The sequence below is a fragment of the Carettochelys insculpta genome, chromosome 8, assembly GCF_033958435.1.
Source record: "Carettochelys insculpta isolate YL-2023 chromosome 8, ASM3395843v1, whole genome shotgun sequence".
Lineage (NCBI taxonomy): Eukaryota > Metazoa > Chordata > Testudines > Carettochelyidae > Carettochelys > Carettochelys insculpta.
The window spans coordinates 34,109,510-34,130,494 of NC_134144.1; the positions used below are offsets into that span (position 1 = coordinate 34,109,510).

Genomic DNA, 20,985 nt, shown 5'->3' on the forward strand with positions numbered 1-20,985 from the left:
TCAGACTAGCTGCCCGTTTAGGATCTTTTTCAATAAGAGCTGATTTATGCCTTGATGGTTTTACCTCTTATTTTTTGTCCTATTTAAAGTAAAAGTGCATAGTCTAATTGTCCCTAACAATATGGTAATTACTTTTTTTTTTTTTTTGAAGTTTTACTCAGGTCAGTGCTTCAATGATGATATGACTGAGCTGTACAGGTTCTTTTTTTTTTTTTTTTTTTTTTTTTTTTTTTGACTAGCTTACTCATTTTGGGCTGTGGCCACACTTGGCCAAAACTTCGAAATGGCCCTGCAAATAGCCATTCGAAGATTACTAAAGAGGCACTGAATTGAATATTCAGCACCTCATTAGCGTTAGGACGCTTTTGGCCACGGTGCTTTGAAAGCGCTGCTTTCGACCGCTCGCCACTCAGTGTGGCTACACGGGGAGGTCCTTTTCGAAAGCACCCCGCACCTTTCGAAATCCTTTTATTCCCCTCCAGTGAGAGGAATAAGGGGATTTCGAAAGGTGCGGGGTCCTTTCGAAAAGGACCCCTGTGTAGCCATGTCGAGCTGCGAGCAGTCAAAAGGAGCGTTTTCGAAGTGCCGCGGCCGGAAGCGTCCTAATGCTAATGAGGTGCTGAATATTCAATTCAGCACCTCATTAGTAATCTTCGAAATGGCCATTTTGACGTTTTGGCCAAGTGTGGCCACAGCCTCGGTGTTTATGAATTTTGCTTTTGTGTTTCATTAAATATCACCTTTTTATGTCGGGGGGAAGAAAGTCTTCTTAGTTACCTCTTTCTTTTATTATGTTGGTTTGTATCATATTCTTTTATTTATCTCTTGTAAACAGTTGGAAAATTTTATATGCGTGTTTTTCTTTGCCTTTAATCAGTTTTATCACCTGCCTCTCGGAAGGCAAATTGAAGTTATCTAATGTTCAGCATCAGACTTGGAGCATACATACTTAAAAGCCAGAAATCTTAATTATAAGATTACTACTTTATTTGTTTTTGGAAATCTGACTGTATGAACACCTTTCTTTGTCACTTAGAGTTTGTAGTTTTGAGGTTGTTGACATAGCCAGATGATCAAGGTAAAATCATACAATCAATAAAGTGTGTTTGAATTTCTCTGTTTTTGCAAAGTTCCAGTTTGTTATAACTCTTTTTTAATAACTAAATCAGCAGCAGAACTAAAAGGAATCATGAAATGGTTGGCAAAATATTAACTTGCCATCGTGTTGCTATTTGTAATTTATATGTACATATTTCTAACATGTTTCAAATACTTGCTCTAATATTGGAAAACAAATTATTATAACACAGATCTCTATAGGACGTGTTTTCTTTCTGCCCCAATTAGCTTACAAAATAAGACAATTTAAAAAAAAATTGATCATCGAAACACTAGATAGTAATTGCAAACCATAGTGGCTCATTTTTTTTTTTAATGTCGTCTTGAATCCTATTCCAAGGCAGAGTGGTGTGATGGGCTTTATAGGAGAATGATTTTTTGAGCAGGAGAGAGTAAGAGATAGAAATGCTTCTGGGGCTTGTGTTCTAAAATGAAGGTGGTAACGTGAATGGAAGAAAATCAGAGGAAAACTTCTGTTTAATTCAATTTCTATTCTTTTTATATGAGTAGTATTGACACTTACAAAGTAGCCAGTTAGTACTCATTTTCCATGCTGGCCATCACTGGGGCTGTGGCTACACTGCCTCTCTCTTTGGGAAGGGGCATGCAAATGAGTCATGAATTTAAATATCACACACCTTATTTGCATACTCTTGCAGCATCTCGATTCCAGGAGAACTGATTTTGAAAGCCAAAACAGCCCTGTGAACGGGGTCATTCAGAAAGAAAGCTCACTTTTGAAAGCACCCTTCTTCCTGAAAAAATTTCTCATTTCTTTCCTTGAATGACAGTAGTTTTAATGATGAAAAGCACCAGGTGGACAGCATTTTGTTGGTGTAAGGTACTCTTCTGGTAATGAAGTTGACATCTTTGTTGGGGGTGGTTTTATTTTGTTGCCGGGAGCAAAAGAGTGCCTATGCTGCACATCTTGTCATGGTGTGGCTGCAACAGCATATCCGTAACCTTGTAAGATGTCTATGCTTTGTACATCCAAAGTATTTTAGGAAAAATTATCAGCGTGGCCATCCTCAAAAGTTAACGGCTGCACTCTTCAGGCACTAAACATTTCTTGTGAGAACACCTGGAGGGTTCTGTCCCCGAGGTGGTACCTGCATAGAGGAAGAAGAGAGCAAGCTTTTTTTCTTCTACGTAGAATCAAGCTCAAATGATGTATTAAAATAGCTGGAAGGACAACGAAATAGAATTCTGCAGTCTTCACAGTTATTCTTGGGAGCTTTCTTGGTGTGACGTGTTTCTGGCTGTTACAGTATGCGTTAAATACAGCAAGCTGCTTCTGCTACGTGTTCTGTTGTTGGCTGCCACTCGTAATTTGCCCAGATGAGCGGCTGATAGGAAATACGGCATCGAGCCAAAAATGCTTTATAGGAGACATTGTTTGGAAAGAGTCTTTACTGATAATTCAGAAGTCTGTTTGCAGAATTACAGTCGATACAGTGGTGATTATTTAAAAATAAATCTTTTAGAGAGTTCTTCTTTTTAAGGTTTAGAGTCAGTAACAGTACAAAATATACTTTTTTTCCCTTTGTTTTGCCAAATTCAGTTTTAGTGGACACTTAGATGCTAAATCTCATAGGGAGAAGTTTATTTTTTAAAGTTTCCATTTTGAGATGCAGAAGACTAATGCAAGCAGCGGGAAATGAAGAGCTTTTAATTTGCTTATGGTATGGATGCCGTATGACTTCCACCTACGAAACTGAGCCCAACAAATACATTTCATAGAATCATAGAACACTAGGACTGGAAGGGACCTCGAGAGGCCATCGAATCCAGCCCCCTGCCCCAGTGGCAGGACCAAGTACTATCGCAACCATCCCTGGTAGACATCTGTCTAACCTGTTCTTAAATATCTCCAGCGATGGAGATTCCACAACCTCCCTTGGTAATTTATTCCACTGTTTGACCGCCCTGATAGCTAGGAACTTTTTCCTAATGTCCAACCTAAACCTCCCTTGCTGCAGTTTAAGCCCGTTGCCTCTTGTTCTATCCTCAGAGGCCAAGAAGAACAAGTTTTCTCCTTCCTCCTTATGACTCCCTTTTAGATACCTGAAAACGGCTATCATGTCTCCCCTTAATCTTCTCTTTTCCAAACTAAAGAAGCCCAATTCTTTCAACCTTTTTTCATAGGTCACATTCTCTAGACCTTTAATCATTCTTGTCGCTCTTCTCTGGACCTTCTAGTTTCTTCACATCTTTTTTGAACTGCGGTGCCCAGAACTGGACACATTACTCCAGCTGAGGCCTAACCAGCGCAGAGTAGAGGGGAAGAATGACTTCTCGTGTCTTGTTCACAACACACCTGTTAGTGCATCCCAGAATCATGTTTGCTTTTTTTGCAACAGCATCACACTATTGACTCACATTTAGCTTGTGGTCCACTATAATCCCTAGATCCCTTTCTGCTGTAGTCATTCCTAGGCAGTCTCTCCCCCATTCTGTATGTGTGAAACTGATTGTTCCTTCCCAAGTGGAGCACTTTGCATTTGTCCTCATTTGTCCTTTGCATTACAATTTTTTGAAGTCCTTACTTATCATGTCCAAAAACTGCTCTAGCTTTTCAACAGTCTAAAGTTCCCACACAAACACAAAGTAAGCTTGGTTAAAAAGAATAATGTTGAAATGTAAAGGGAGCAGCTGTCAACTCTGTTGGCGCCAATTTGCTTGGCTTAATCAGAACAGAAGTTCAGGCACTCCTGTATTGGGAAAACTAAGTCAGAAAAAGCCAAGCCATTACAAAATGCCTTGTAACAGATTGCTTTTCAAGCCTTTGGCAGGTGGTTAAAGCAGTCCCAGAATTGTTATGGGAGCAGATCTTCTGGTGGTGAAACAGGTAACATTCTGTGACTGAACTTAACACAAAGAAAACCAACCATGTAAATTCTGGGGGAGGACAGCCTTAAGGATGGACAATTGAATGACAGACTTACTTTAAATTTGGGTCAGTATCACAAAGCTGGAGCACTTAATAGAGACTGCTGAGAAGGGACATGTGGGGGCCACTAGCCACATGACAGCCTTCCGCCTCCTCCCCACACCATCTTTACCCTGGGAAAGGGCTGGGACAATCCTGCTCACTGTCCCAAGCCCAGACCCTGCCTTCTCCCCTGAGCGAAGCCGCTTGAGGGATTAGCAGGAGTGTGGTGCTGGCAGCAGGGGTTGGGTCCTCTGCACTCACTGGCAGCAGCAAGGGGGAAATGGAGCATTGTGGCTTCAGCCTGCTCCGCTTCCCTGGCTCCCAGCCACACTGCTCTCCTTCCTGCTGGTGAATGCTGGGGACAGTTCTGCCCCCTTCCCCCCAAGGGGCATGGCTGGGAGCTGGTAGAGCGGAATTGGGCCACATTACTCCACTTTCCTCTGTCACTGCCGGTGAGTATGGGGGCCCTGCTAGTATGGGCCCGGCCCCTCGCTCCTTTGACTTATGGCATTTGAGGGCGCTTGTGCCCTCTTATGTTGCTCCTGGAAGCGTTTATTGACCATTGCTTACACCTATCAAATTAACACGAGTTCTAAGGCTGATAAGTATAATTCCTTTTGATATCTGACAGGGACTTTTTATTGATTGGTGTAAGGAATATCATGCCATCCCTCAGCATGAATATTTGCTTTACTTACTGCAGTCTATTGAGAGCATTAGTAGGCAGCCAAGGGCTAGTTACTGTATAAAGAGGGGCTTCCCTCATTTAACTGATCTCAAACAGATGAACCCAGCACTATGACCTTGAGATAAATAATTTGGACTCCGCCAGACAGATGCAAAAGGACCAGAGACTTCCACCAAAATTAAAATCTGAGGACCTTTCAGCAAATGCATTGTACAATATCAACTGCTGGGATGGCTAATATATAGAAAATTAGCCTCTTAAGTTTGAAGGATCCTGGATCAAGTGGTATTTAATAGGGCTAAAAAGCAATGCCTTGAATTGCACTAGTAAGCAGATAGGAAATGAGTGCAAAGCCACTGCATGAAGGAACCTGCCTTACTCAGCTTGATTTATAAAGTAAAGCAGCTGGAGTGTTTGAAGCTTCCAACAGTCTAAAATGCACATGGTCTTCATGGATAGCCTCATGTAGGTTGTACTGCAGTAATTCTAAGTACATTTGATGAAAGGGCATATTGCTGTGGCCTGGTGCACCTCCAAGGAAGAAAAGAAAGGTTACAATCACCTAACATAAAGTGTAAATTTAAAAAAAAATGCTTTTGACGATTGGTACAACCTGAGTAGCCAGAAGCACTTGTATTGGATGCCTGAGCTGCAGATAGCTGGGTGTGTGCAAGCTGTCTCAAAAGAGGGAACAAACACGGCACCCACCAAACCTAATGTGTTTTTTTTGTGTGTGTGTTGTCTATAAGCTAAATCCAAATATATCATGCAGTCTTCTTTTTGGAGGCTTTTAGGTACAAGTGTAACATCATGTTATAATGCATCCTACAAGATAAAAGGTGATCTAAGAAAATAACGTGAGAAATATATCGTCAAATATGCTCAAGCAAAATGAAACAGATGAAAGTATTGTGTGGGTATATGTAGGGATTTAAGTCACAAATATGAATTTATTCAGGCATTGCTTTCAGAGAAATTGAGTCAGATTGAGGGTTTTTGGGGAGAAGGGAAAGTGTAAGGTAGTACAGGTCACCCTCGACTTATGGGGGTGTTGCGTTCTCGCAACCCCCGCGTAAGTCAAATTTCCCAGGTAACACAGGGAACCAGGAAACTGACGAAGGCACCAGTCCTGGTCAGTTTCCTGGCTCCAGTGCCAGGGAGCTGGGGGCCAGACAGCAGCCTGGTTTCCATCAGAGGTGGGGAGCCAGGAACCAGGCTGCCACTTGTTTCCCAGCTACCTGCCGCCCTCAGAACTTCTCCCCATCTCCCCCCAGCTGAGGGAGCCAGGGGCTGGAGTGCTTTCGATTTGCACTTACCTTGCGTTAATGTGCGTTAACCACAAATTGAAATCGCGCATACCAGGGGATTACTGTACTTGTCTGCTCACAAGACTAGCCATGCACATGAAACGCTAAAATGAGTTACTCCCCTCTGTTGCATGTGCGGATGTTCATAGTATGAAAATGCATGGTTGCTTGGCTCCGCTGCACTCGACAGGATTCGGTCCTTTGACAGGGCAAGGAGACTAACTTGTGGTAGTCCACCTACGCCGCCTGTTCTTGATGCAAAAATATACTTTTGTTCAGAGTAGCTCTTGCAGATCCTCATAATACTTTTTCCTCTTCCCTCTTCTGTGCTTTGAGCAGTGAAATACTTTAAATGTCAATATTGGTAGTCATAGTTACTAGCCTCTGAGTTAAGATCCATTGCGAGGAACAAGGCAGTTTTTTAAGGTATTATTTTGGTGTCTGCTAATTTGGAGAGAAACTGTCTGCTCAGTTATATGCTCTGCATAATCTTTGAAGATTGTCTTTATGCCCATAACAACCTTGAACCTTACTTTTTTTTTTTTTTTTTTTAATGGAAGTTGAAATTGCAGAGAACTAGAAGGCAGTGCTTTCACAGATACGTTTTCAGAGCCAGTTGTTCTGGGGTGATATATGTTACTGTAAACATGCCATTATTCATGTTTTGGTATTTAACATATGAAAATATTTGACTTATACATCGGATTCGGTCTACAATTAAATTATTATCTCTATCTTTCAAATCAATAGCACGTGCATGTGATTGCTGTAAGAAAAGTAGTGCATGAAAATGTCTTGAATTAAAGAACATAATTCTTCCTTTGAATAATTTTGTTCCTGTAGCTTTAGATGGGGTTATGTGACAAACCTAAATTGTGTACGGTGCCTGAGATATGAAAATAAACAAACTAATTTACTGATACAAGTCTAGAACTGTGACCTTTGAGTTAGTTTGTTCTGAGGATTCTCTCTCTGCAAAGGCAAGCCATAGCAGTCTTGTTAAATGTATAGATTGTGAACTGCTGACAGTTTCAAGATACCGAGGCCATCCGGGGTGTGTGTGTGTGTGTTTTGTTGGTTGGTTTTCCATCTCTGAAAGACTTCCAGTCCCAACAGACCAGTCACTTATCCCAGGTCAGTTTGTGCCTTGGATCTCATACCACAGAAAATGCTTTTAGTCAAAAGTGTGGAAAATGGTTTGAGGTAGGAATAAGAAATGAGAGCATTTGTTTACAGGTTAAAGCAGGTAAACACATACAAATGAGTGAGTTTCTAGTTCTAAAAAGTGGCAGAGTTGTACGCAATCTGTCTGCACCCAGGTTGACCCATAGGATCTTTGTTTCTTTTTCATAGCTTCAGTCCTGTCAGAGTCCAAACAGCAAAAGAGATGAGGAATTTTCTTGTTCCCTGCTTTATTTCCTTCTTGCTGAATTCAAGCTGATGAGTTGAGCCCTTTTGCACAAAGTCTGTGGAGCGTCAAGTAGCAAAGTCTTAATTTCATGATGTCCCGCAATTGCTCATTTAGTTTTGATAGTCTTTCTTGCTGGCAAGAGATGATTCTGTTTCAGGTTGACGGTTTTAGGACAAAGCCTTCATACACTTATAAAGCAAAAACTTAAATTTCACCATACAGCATGTGATAAAGATATGCAACAATTTACAAGATTCCATAAGGTCTAAACACATCGTTGTAAGTTCAGTATGCATCTTACTCCCACCATTGTACATTGCTGGCTCACAGCAATGAATTTGTCTATGCTTGGCTGAGGCTTAAAGCCTTGGGAAGAGCTCATTCCTGATGTGCTAGCATCACAGTGGCACCTCCTGTTTCTGACAGCATCTACTTTGGCTTGCTGGAAGAGATAGTAAATATTGACCTCTGGGCCTATAATATGGGAATTGAATTTCCCCCTTTATGCCTCTGAAGATCTTGCTATTATGGGCAAATCTGACAATGCTAAATCACTGTTTCAATTTTTTAGTTTTAATTAACTGACACATGAGGTCTGTCTCTTTATGCTGCAAGCAAGAGATATCCATCTGAGAGGTTTTGCAACAGATGCGAATATCATCTTCGGTTACTTTGTTTGGGATATTAACATGATTTGAGGCCTGAAGTGAAAGATGGAGAATGAACTATGTGGCAATACTGAACATATTCAAAAGGGCACTCCATTGTGTGCATTATGAAGTAATTAAGATGCTTGATTTCAGTGTTTTCTCCATGACTGATCAAATATAAGGCTGTGCCTGGTGGTAGAGTGGGTTAACTCTTTATGAAAGTAGACCTCAATAGTATCCATCATGATCTCTTTGGAGAGAGAGCTTGAAATCTTCATGCTAGTCCATCATGAAGTTAATGTAGTAGTCAGCAACCCCTGACATGGGTGCCAAGAGTGGCACAGGAGCCAATTTTCATAAGCACATGAGGTGGGAGCTTAGCAGTGCCCTTTCTCCCCCACGCAGCTGGCAGCTTGCGCAAAGCCATGCTGCCTGTGAATTAACAGACCAGTTAACGCTATCAGCCACCCCCTAAATAGTAATGCTCTGCATTTTCTTCTGTTTGTTAATGAAGCTGTTGTAAATTGGATGATTAGCAATTTTAAAAAGGTATCACTGGCACTCAGAGATCAAAAGGTCAGATTTTGGCCCTCCGCTTTGGAAAGTTTGCTGACTCCCTGATTTAATGTATTAATCAGATTATACATGTGTAGGGAAGCATAAAAACAATTCCTGGAATGGCAGGTCAATTCTTTAAAAAAGAGAAGTTTGGCTTGGCTGTTTATTGGGAGATGTTATTAAATCCTCATTGGTGAAAATAGCTGTTTTGATATTTTTGCAGTATTTCAGAATTGCTAGATTTCATTAGCCTTTGAAAAATATTTAGTTGTGAAACTATTGCTTTTGCATGGAGCTAGCAGTCTTGATTCTATAGTGCTGTCATGGAGTGAACAGTATTTTATAATGAATTCAACAGATTATTCCTTGTAAATGGATAGAATGTGATATACACGTTGGTTTAGAGAGCATGCATGAAAATGCTCATGAATTCACTTCTGTAGTCTAGTATGCGTTTATGCTCTGATACTAAATTGCTATTTCTCAAGTAGTGTCCCTAAAATTGCTGCACTTCAGGTGTGCATGTGCCTTTTGGAGTCCTTTGTTCAGAGATTTTCCTGTGGCAATGTCTGTTCAGCCCATGCATATGCCATATTCAGGCTCCTGTTGCACATTGAGGGTATTTGGGACTGCATGTGTGAAATGCCCCCACAGTACTTTCTCTACTGCCTTAGCAGGAACACTAGTTTGTCCACTTTGTGTTTTCTTCAGCATGTTGTACAATTATTCTTTCAGTTGGTTTAGTGTTCCTCGTTACAGTTGGTGGTGGTTGGTGTAGAACTAGGTAAGTTTCCCTGTCTTGACTTTCCCCAAAGGTACCTGTTTGGTCTGGCTGAACATGCCTGGTTTACCAGGTTTCAGACATTGCCTCACTTGCTGAGAAAATGTCTGTTATCGACAGTCTTTGCTTGGGAGAATCCCATATCTCCCTAATGTCTAACTTTCACTTAGCTCTCAAATCTAAAGCCCAGAAGAGAGACCAAGTGTGCGATGGAGTGCTCCTTTCAAACTGCTTCCTCGTCAAGTCAGATTTCTCACATGTATCTTGTTTGGACAGATCCAAGGCCCTTTTATCCTGGCCCAAGTCCCCAGTAAGAGGGGGAGGACTTCAAAGGACATGGAAGACAGAGTGCCTCCCCTTTGGTGCTTCCCCAACATGAGGAGCTGGCTTCAAAAGTCTTCCTTTAAGTCTGCGGTGCTGGAGGCCTCAACCTTTCAACATGGTACCATGGACTCTTCCTTCAGTGCTGGCAAACCCGGTAGCTACCACAGCACTTTGAAGAAATCTGGTTTCAGCAGGACCCCAGTACCAACTATGAAAGACAGAAGTGCCCAGGGCATACATTCCTTTGGCATGGCACTCTGTCCCATATGGAGTTCACAAATAGGTGTGAAGATGAAACTGTGGCTCTTCAACACAAATGTGAAGAGTGTGCTCTTGTATGGATGACAGACCTGGGATACTAAAAAGTCTCCAAATCACAAGTTACAGACATTTATAAACAGATGCTTGAGATACATCCTTCACATCAAATGGCAAGACTTCATCACAGATGAGGGGCTTTGGAACACAGCAGGACGAGAACCAATTGATGTTGAAATCAAGAGAGGAAAGTGGGGATGGCTGCGCCACACTCAGAAGACCATCATCCGGCCTAGTCCATCAAGCTGAAGGTCTACTGAGATTGAAGGACCACAACTGGGGTACTTTTGGAGCCATCTAGAAGTTTTGTCCCAAGACAGAGTGAAGTGGAGGAGACGTGTAGATGACCTATGCTCCACACAGAGTACAAGGGTTAAATAGCGGTAATAGTACCTATATTACACTTACTTTTGGTGTCTTCTCACTTGGCATATGCAATGCAGGGACAATTAAAGCACGCAACATCTACAGCCCCAGCACCTGGATGTTCCAGATCACTGTCATTGTCCATCAGAGCTGCTGCATTGGTACTTACCCAGCTACTACAGGAATTCTGGTACTCTAGGGACTTGATATGAGCCAGAATCCCCACTGCTTATGGCAAGGGCAAGGAACCTTTTTCAGGTCAGGGGCTACTGCCTCGTAGACAAATCATTTGCAGGCTACAGGAAAAATAAGCGCAAAAAACCAAAACCCCACACCTCACTGCTGTGGTTCTCAACTGATTTGTCTCAGGGGTTGAAGAGGGGGAATCTTGGCAGGAAGGAGGGTGCAGGAGCAGGCTGGAAGTGAGAGTGTAGGTGAGAGGAAGGGTGCAGAAGGGTGTGGGGCTTGGAAGGGAAGGTTCAGGGTGGGGGTGAGGGAGGATGCAGGAAGGAAGTGGGAGGGGCGCAGGGTCTGGGTGAGGGGGGGGTACACTATCTTTACAGCACCCACAGACACAAATGGCTCTGTGTCCCCTCCCTGCTGCTTCTGGCCAATCAGAGCAGAAGTAGAAAGCTTTTGGACAGGCTGCCTATGCTGCTGTTCTCCTTCCCTTCTCCCATCTGGGAGAATAGCAGTGACCGGCAGTGGAGCTTGGAGCCCAGAGCCTCTTTCTGCTCCGAAGCCCCTGGCCTGCGGCAGAGCTTGTGGTCTGGGTCTGGATTGCAGCTTGCCAGATCAGGACTCTGTACCATCCAACCACCATGGGCCGGATTCTGCGGAGGGGAGCCCAAACCTTGGGGTCCAGATCCAGAGAAGCTGCAGTGTACATTCGGGCCAGGGGTTCCCCACCCCTGGCTTATGGGTTCTGAATGATTTTTCTGTGCCAAAATGCTGGTCTCCAGACTATCACTTCTTCCTAGTACTGTAAAATTCTCCTGTTTCTACTGGGATCTCCCCATTGCAGGGCAGTGAGGAGTATGAAGGAGTGAGAGATTCTATCAGTCTCCTTATGGGTGAAGGGTTCCCCTCCGCATCTATACAGGAGCCCATGCTTTGACAAAGACCCTTGTCCACAGTAGGATGGTGGGAGCAGTCCTGAGTGTGGATCCTCCTTCCATATGGCCATTGTGGAATCCTTAGGCAATGTACTGGTCGCAGTTTTAGTAGACCACCAAGCTTCATTGCCCTGAGAGGCCAGGGTTACACAGTCTTCTGTACCAAATGTTCAGTGTGAGGAGACTTATGGAGAACAATAGACAAGAGTGGAGCAGGCCACCACTTTTAACGCCTATTTCATAGCCCTCTCTTGGATGAGGCACATCTCGACCTATGTTGATAGCTGATGACTTCTGCCAATTCCAGGACCTTGTGAAGGAGATGGCTAACATCTGCAACAGGTATGTGAAGGGAGTCAAAGACTCACATCACAAGCTTGTGGACATGCTTGTAGTTGGCAACACGTGCCTGCATTGCACCAACTGTTAATTAAGCTTTCTTTGATCCAGCGAAAAATGTGTGGCAAACTCCAGCCACCATCCTGCCAACACACAAATGAATGGATAAGAAATATGTTCTGACCACCAAGCTAGAGTTTTATTTTCCTTCCCATTGGGTATAAACAACCACTCCTTAATTCTATCCCTTGTCATAAAGACCGGAAGAGCTTTGGCCCTCTTTGCCAAAAGGGTTACTCAGCCACCACACCAAATCTCATCACAAACATGCTATACATACTTACAGTCTCATAAAAAGAATTTAATGGTTCTAGTTTGTCCAGTATAACTAATAGTTCTTGCTTCTTCAAAGTTCTGGGCTTTCAGTTTCTGTTTCCTGGCAGACTAAAATGTAACTGTACAAAGAAAGACACATGCTGGATAGGATTGTTTTTGTTCTGTGCTTATGTGGTGGTGGACCTTGGCCAAGCATGGCAGAGGAGTTAATTAGGATATTATTTCTAGGCTGCCTCTGTCCTTTCCTGTATAGTGTGTGTGTCTTTTTTAAAACAAACAATGGAATGGCCTAGAAAGAGAGAGAATGGGAAGACGTTATTCAGCACACAAACAGCTTCCTGTGTTCTCGCACACTTTGCCACAGAAAAATTGTCCTGGCTTCTGGGCATAAGAGAGTACTTATCTGCGAATGCTTAGAAGAAATTTGCTCTCCGCATAAAAATAAAAAACATATCAAATGTAAGCAGTACCAGAAGATGATGCAGGATGTGGTTGCAAGGATGAAACATAAGAGAAACTGCTTCTTGGGAGAAGATGATGTTGATAAACTGGTTAATAACTTAAATAATTCAGTTTGCAATGCATCATTCTTCAAGACTCTCTCTGTGCCTTTTAAATCTGTGTTTTTGGTGACTTTAAATCAGTCCACCTTATTAAAGATGGTGGAGATTGATCTTAAATCTAGGATGACGGAACAATTTAATTCTCCCTGCAGTTCAGAGTGGTGATTCTGGCTGCTGAAATTCTTTCTTTAGAGATTCTGTAGGTTGTGGGCCAAAAAACAATTTTCGTGAAGCTGTTAACTCTGTACACTGGTGATAACTGTTTTATTGTGGGCTCAGAGAATTTAAATACTGCCTGTTTCTCTTAGATCTCTCTGACCCTTCTCCCCCAGTTTATATGAGCCAAACTTAGACTGTTTGGCAGTCAAGGCCTTCCTTGCCATGGACAGATTCACAATCTTGGCAAATCTGGTTTTGACAATTCAAGAAAGCCCCCTGATTTCTGTAAGGAATGGTTTAAACCTTTTAGGTCCCTTGGCATCTTCCATCTTTGCAGACACGGGGAAAGTAACACCTTCTCTGCTTTCATGGGCAGTCCAGAAGAAACTGTTCCTTGACCAGAAATACCTTGGATAAACATTTCACTGTTTTTACTCCAGGTGAAGAACTCTCTAGACTGAAGGAAAAATCAACTCTGTGCAGGTATCCTTTTCATCTGTTCAGCTCCAACAATAACTCTGATAGCAGATTCGTCACTGTTAGGGTGAGGAGCATATTTCAGACGCATCAGGAAACTGGTCCCTGTATCAGCCTGTTGAAATTCAAGGCAGTCAGGAATGTCTGTCTTAGGTTCTGGGACAAATCAGTCAGGATTGTGACAGACGGTGCGTGGGTTGCATATTCTAGATCAGTGGCATCCAAGGGGAAGTGAAAGGTCACCACACTTGAGATTAACGTCTTTCTATATTCACCACAGCCCCCCTCTAAATGATTGCCCTCTCCCAGAGCCTGGCTACCCTTGTCCCTGCACCCCCCAAAATAAATACCGGTGACTCGCCAGAGCCACTGGGGCCCAGGGAGCCCCCTTCTGCATCAAGGGCTTGAGGAGTGGCTGGGGCTGCCATCGCAGTTGGGGCTGCCATGCACTTCTCCCATCAGGGGTGGGGCACGTGCTCAGGCGGCTCCAGGGCTGAATTGCTACTGCAGTGTCCCATTCGCCACATGTGGCGATTGGTGACCATATTGGACACTGCAGTTCTAGGTCAGCAGAGAAGAGCAAGATGCCCCTCTGTCTCTGCGAAAGGCATAAAGTTGTGGAATTGACGTATAGCTTATTGGTCACAGATTTACTGAATCAGTACTATGGCCCCAGCTTTAAAACGTTCTCATCAGTCTGCCAGAGCTGCTACCTCCAGAGCAAACCATGCAGCTTCACTGCTTCTTTAGATTGCTCACTTCACCTTCACACCATGAGATCCTTTCGGTGAGCCTGCCTGAGAGAGCCTATGCTGGAGATTTGTCCCCTCCTCAGGGACCAGTGCACCTCACTAGGCAAGTGCAGGGCTACTGTTCGTGGTGCGCTGGGGTCGGGGTCTCTTGTGGCCCAGCCAAAGCAGCCTCGGGTGTGCCACAGGGTGGGGGTGCTCCAGTTGGTCCAAAGCAGCCCCAGTCCCAGTGTGTTGTGGGAAGGAATGTTCCAGCAAGGCCAGATCAGCCCCTGTCAACAGCAGGGAGGTTGTTCCAGCCTGGCTGAGTTGGAGTGGTCTCCCCAGATGCCACTATCCCCACCTGGCCCTGCCACAGACAAGCAACCAGTAGGTGTCATCTGTTCAGGGTGAGGCTTACCGGTTAACTTTTAACTTCCCTAGTTGTTCTGGATGATGTGTACAGGAAGACTAATGATAGGTTGTTCGTCAGTGTTGCCTGCCTTTTCTCAGAATGAAGAGATTAAACTTTTAAAAAGTTTTAATACACATAAGTATTCCGGATCCCTAAGAGCTTATGAAGCTGTTCCATACATTTTTATTTATTTTGTTAATGGAGCCTTGTTAATAAAGCAATGCACTCCTGGGACCTCAATTTCAAAGCAGGGAACTTGTCAGCCGTGAAATTGATGATCTTGTAAATTTCATGGGTCTAGCTATCAGCCACCAACAGCCAAGAGATGATGCAAATAACGCAGCATCCATACATTGCATCATCCAAACTGTATGCTACTTGTCAAGGCACATTTACTAGGTTGGTGTAGTAAGAGAGTTACAGCAGCAGGAGGTACACTGTACTGTGTAGGCTTACACAGTTAGGAAAATATAAGCCACCATATGTTGAGTTCACTCTGTAGCATACTAAAAAGAGGAACAAAGAATGGAAGAGGACATGGTAAATACACAAATAATATGCAGTCCTGTAGCACCTTAATGACTAACAGTGTTGTTGACTGATCTTACTAACGGAAGCACCTTGCCTAATAAATAAAATGTAGTCTTTAAGGTGCTACAGGACTGCTTGGTTTTCCTTTTTGTGAAGCTTCTGACGAATGCAGCTACCTCTCCAAGGCTACACAAATAATATTTAACATAACAATAATTAGTACTCTAAATACATTTCCTGACACAATTTAAATACTACTCGTGAAAATATGTGGGGATTGGAAGATATTTGGTAACTTGTTTATGAAATAAGGACTAGAGGAACCAGTGGGAAAAATAAGCTGTGTTCAGTCACTTTTCTGGAAATGGTACATTCCTACAGGAGGTGAACCTGAACTAATGTAAGGGGAATTTCTGTATTAAAAACTAAAACTCAAATCTGATCATACATATTGAGGTAAAATAATAATAGACAGTGGTTAATATTTGAGGACCCAAATATGGAACCACCAGTTTGTTTAATGCATAAATCCTGGAAGTTGCAAAGCTACCAAACCCCTATATGTTTTCTGGAGAGTTTTTTTAAATTCACTCTGAGGTATAACTTTGATAAATCATCTCCACACCCTTACATACAGGCAATTGAAGGAAATGATAAAGTAAAAAGCACAGTTGTAGAGAGAGAGCGAGAGTGTGTCAAAAATGTACTCTGTAAATACTACGCCTTGCGTCAGATATCTATCTTTAGGTCTGACTTAGTTCTTCTTTTCTAAATCATGACCTTGGAAGATGAGTGGGTGAGATGTTGCTAAATTTATCTGTTAGCTAATGTTCCAGTTACGGCAGAGTGAAGAATGAGTAAAAGGTGAACTCGGAGAATATGGACTACTTTATAAGATTAGTGTACTAGAGCAAAGAAACTCAAACAGCAGTCAATGTTTTTGGATGAATCAAGGAAATAAGAAATAATTTCAAATACATTTGGAATGCTTTACTATATAAACCTATGAAGTCAATTATTAATGATTGATTATAACAAATATGGAAGTATAATTAGCTAACAAACTTATGGTTGAAAAGCAATTGGAGTGAGTAAAAGTCGAACATCATACGTTTAGAAAGTTTCGGGAAGCCGGCCCTGGACCTGAGTATTCTTCATATGGAAAACCATCCTGCTCCTTTTAAAATCATTCATTTGCCTAAATGAGAGAGTGATTTCTTCTCATGAGTTCTGTTTAGTTGTCATTGCTCAGGTGGTTAAACCAAAGATTCCACAGAAGATCAATCTGGTAGACTTGTTGATTGAACTGGTGTTACAAACTTTTACAAGGCTTTATAACTACATTTAAAATTTTCAGCTCTGAGATATTTCATAATAGTAAGGAGTATATTCAAAAATAGGGAGCAACAAATGAGGAAAAAAACCTCCACCTTAATTCTAGATAAGGATTTTATCTAGGTGGAGTTGCATTTCCTTCCAATAACACTTGAAAGAAATACATCAGTTTAGAAAGAAACTGGGAGGGGTTGAGAGGGAGGTTGAAGAGCTAGCCATCCATAATCCAAATTCCAGGAGAGAGGCAGTTTTTGTATAAGAATAAAAATTGTGGCAAGATTGGAAAACAGGTTAGAGCACTAACACAGCCCTGCTTGATTCCACTACAGATAGTGAACAGATTAATTTTCAATGCATTGCAGGAGACAGTGCTGGTCATCCTATCCTGAAGCAGCATGAAGACATAGATGAATTAAAGTGAACAGCGAAACTTAGCTCTTTCCATATCCCTTTACGATTGATGTCGTTGAAGGCCTTAGGTCAGTAAATGGCATAAACAATGTCTTGTGGTGTTCTTTACGCTTTTCTGGCCCCGGTCATGTTTTAACCCCCCTCCGAGCACTTCATGGCTCCTTCTGTCAGTCTCGTACTCTTCATGTACCACTACTTAGTTTTTCATTCCATGTTCCTTATACTTGTCCTACTCTTTCCTAGCCCCACTCTAACTCCTCGTCCAATCTGTCTTCCACCTGCTGGTGCCTTTTTACTACAGGGGAGCAGCTGCACCACTGAATCTGTTCAGGTCACCACCATTGTCAGCATACTGAAAGTCAGTAATAACAACAGTGCCGTTGTGCACACCATGGCTGATACACAGTACACCCTAAATCTGTTTCTCATGCATCTATAATATCCTGGGATTTTCCCTCAACATTGGGAAAAGTAAGATGCTCCATCAGCCTGCCCTAGAAAAAGTAGCCTCCTCTTTCCCACAAATTGTCATCATTTGTGAGCCCCTAGAAAACGTTGAGCAGGGTGGCGGGAGAGATCCAGTCGTTAAACCAACTGAATTTAGTTCCATTATTTCAGTAATGGCAGGACAGGGAACTGCATAGGAGTCAACAGCGGCAGAGTCCGGAGCTACAACGACTCCATTTGGGCCCCGGGAGATAGCAGTCTGGCCCCAGATGGCGGGGACTAAAGGAGGCGGTTCCGCCTTCCCCTGCCCACCTGCGTCTTCCACATTGGCTGGTTCTGGCCCAGTGCAGGTCAGTGGATCTGGGGGCGGAGAGGGGAGAGGAAGGCGGAACAGATGCAGGAGGGTAGAGGAGGAATTGACTCCTCGGCTTGCCTCAGGTGGGCTCTCCACTCTGCTGACAATGCACAGGGCAGGGCATGCCGCTGCTGCCTGACAGGCGGGCAGGGAGCTGGTGCTGGGTCTTGCACAGAGCGGCTGCTCTGTCTGCATTCTGCTGCTCCTAGGGGTGCAGGAGCGCAGGCTGCCTCAAACCAGCAGCAGTGTCAGTTCCTGGGAAACCAAGTGGAGTTGGGGCTTCTGTTCGGGCAGGGAGAGTGGGTGTGACATTGAATGCCACCTGCAAGGAACTTGTTGCCCAGTTCCTACTCAGCGTTGAAGAGTGACGTGAACATTGCTCCTTCCTGCTTAAAAGCCTATCCCCAGGTTCAGCGTTTTCCTTGTCCTCATTTGCTCTCCAATCCAAATAACTGTGTGTGCGCTGTTCTTAAAATAAGGGTTACAAAAAGTATGGATTGATGTTATTTATTAAGGACTGTCACTCAGTCACGTGCACTGTGGCCCTTGGAATATTGATTTTGTAACTGAATTTGAGAAAATGGCTCTTCTTGCTGTTTTGATTGTAGACCCCTGGTCAATGTGGACATAAGAATTCTTCTGTTGACTTAGCTATCACCACTCAGGGAGGCAGATAATCTACTTTGATGAGAAGACCCCCTTCTATTGAACGTAGCAAATACAGTCTGCACTTCAGCATTTTAACATCGTAGATACAGTGCTGCAGCTGTGCCTCTGTAATATTAAATAGGTGATTGAACAAAGGAGTTGGAGTGGAAAAGACTGAGAATTGTACGGGCAGCATGGAATGAAAGACTAGGGTGGGATATGCAAAGAGAGCAAGACTGAGAAGAGCTACAAAATGGCTGGGGGAGAGTTCAGGTAAGATTGGTGTAGGGGCAGAAACAGAAGGGATGGGGCTTGTGGGGAACAGGGCAAGGACAACTAGCCCATACCTCTTTGTGGAACCTTGTGCTTCTGAATCCCAACCTTTGTCTATTCTCAGTCTTTGCAACCCACTAGCAAAGTAGCTCTTATTGCACTGAAGTCGCTAGTTCAAGTTGAAGGTGGCAGCCTGTTGCTGTTAGTTACTTCATCAGCTAAAGCGGCAGAAGCCCGTGTAGTGAGTTGCCTTTTGATCCATATGGATGTGAGCATAATTCCGTGTGATGTAGATTTTTGTGTTTTGTTTCGTTTTTTTTCCATTTGCTTCCTGAAAATGGGGATTCTGTTCAGGGTAGAGGTGGGGAGGTAAGAGTATGTGAACATGTAATTAAGTACTGCTTTGTAATGCATAAGCACAGGGCCTTAAATTAATATCGGTGTGCTTGTTTTAATTTTAGCATTTCCTAAGTTATGTTTGGCTTTGTACCTTTAGGTTAACTTCTTTTTTGGTCCATGACATGGATCTCTAGGTCTGAAGATGCTCCTAATGTACTAGAGAACCTTTGCTTATGGGAAGGGGTGAAAGTACCTTAAATGTCTTACATGTACTATCCTGTCACACATCCGCCCCTCCAGAGATGGAATGAAGTGTGCTCAGGGTAGAGGATGAGGGAGCTGCAATATGACAGCAAGAAATTTAAGTGTGGGCTGGAGTGTGGCAGGCTCAGGGCAGAGTGTGGGGGGGTGCGGGAGGCCGGGCAGGGAGCTGGATGCATGTGGGGGATTCCATGACCGGGTTATCTGTTGCTGCCGATGGAATGTATCTTCAGGAGAGTTACTGAACATGCTCAGTGCACCCAAGATAGAAAATCCGTACAGAGGAACACCAATGCTACCCCAGCCCTCAGTAGTGCACCTCTGCTTATCAGACTCAGAATCTGGTTGCTTAAGTACGTTTTAGCTCTTCATGGAGTTCAAACCCTACAAAGTGGACTAAAATGGGACAAAAGTTCTGGTCTTAAATGCTGAACTTTCTGTATCTTATGAGTGATTGATAAGATGTTGCATAAGTTTGTTCTTCGTGGCGATAAAAAATCAGGAATGTTATATAATACCCTTCCCTTTTTCAGATCAGGAATGTATCTTTTTAGACAACCAAAGATTCAAATTCTTGTAGCAGTATATTCCTGCAGGGTGACTGTAAGATGGGGAAAACAGACTTGAATGCTGTTCTTTATTTAGAAAGGTTTGAAAACCTTAAAAACAAAAGTAACAGGAACCCATATTAATGACAGTACTTTGCAGTAATTGGGATTTCTTTTTGTGTAAAACACGTTGGTGGTTGTTGTTTAGTAATGAAACCTTTTAACTTTTTATCTTTCAGCAAGATTCCAGCCTTTCTGAATGTAGTGGATATCGCTGGCCTTGTGAAAGGAGCCCATGCTGGCCAGGGCCTAGGAAATGCCTTTCTGTCTCATATTAGCGCCTGTGATGGAATCTTTCATCTGATGCGTAAGTAAACTTGAATCACGTGAACTATTTAGCTTTAGAATAATACTGTAACATTTTGTTAGGCAAAAACTGTATAATCAAGTAGCAATACCCATTTAAATGGGAAAATAATACTTCATTTATACAGCTGAATCTTAGTGGATGTTCTTTTATATTTTCAAGAACTCTCCTATTCTCAGATATGTAGTGAGTTATATGCTCTTGGTGGTGTATTGTTTGTTGTTCCAGCAAGTGTAACCATAAACTAATTTTTTGGGTTTTCAGTAATTTTATCTGTTTTTGTGGGAGGCTGAGAATAGAGGGATTATCTTTAATTTCACAAAAGAGGAGTGAGAAGTGTTAATGGAAGGCTGTGCATGGTGGTGGTCTGCACATTGTTGTGGTTACAGTACTATATTCTTTCTCGTCTCTGAGTGTATCTGTTCAGATGTTGTTGGACTTTGTGCCTTTACCTGTCACAGGATAGAATTTTAAAGTTCTCCCATTCTTAACTTGGGACCTAGGCTACTATAGCCTGTATATCAACTATTTATTAATCTGGCTGAGTTTGGGCACCTACAGTTCTTCTCCTTTGAAATCTGTGGCCAGTGGGACATAGTGACAAAATAGCTTTTTAAAGCCCAAGTATTGTTTGTTTTTGTAGGAGGAACAAATGTGTTACAGAAAAAGGATTTTTAAAACAGTCTGCATGCATGTCTGTTTTATCTACTGTGCATGCATGTGTGTTTCATCTCCTTTCATTATGTAACCACGGTAGGGTCAGCATCTCCAGACCCTCCCGCTTCCAGCAGGTTTATGCGTCTGAGTCTCATTTTCCCATGTTGCTCTCATGTGAACGTCTTTCTTTTAATCGTGCTTTGGTTCTTTGTTTCCTGTGTTTGGTG

General features: G+C 42.8%; 1 protein-coding gene across 2 annotated transcripts in view; it reads left to right on the forward strand.

The window, feature by feature from the left end:
• The window catches only part of OLA1 (Obg like ATPase 1), a 192,991-nt gene that overhangs the window by 6,825 nt on the left and 165,181 nt on the right, over positions 1 to 20,985 (forward strand). For both annotated transcript variants that reach the window (XM_075000908.1, XM_075000907.1), the window contains exon 4: positions 19,974 to 20,101. In XM_075000908.1, coding sequence (XP_074857009.1) covers positions 19,974 to 20,101 — 128 coding nt within the window. The remainder of the gene's footprint in view (positions 1 to 19,973; positions 20,102 to 20,985) is intronic.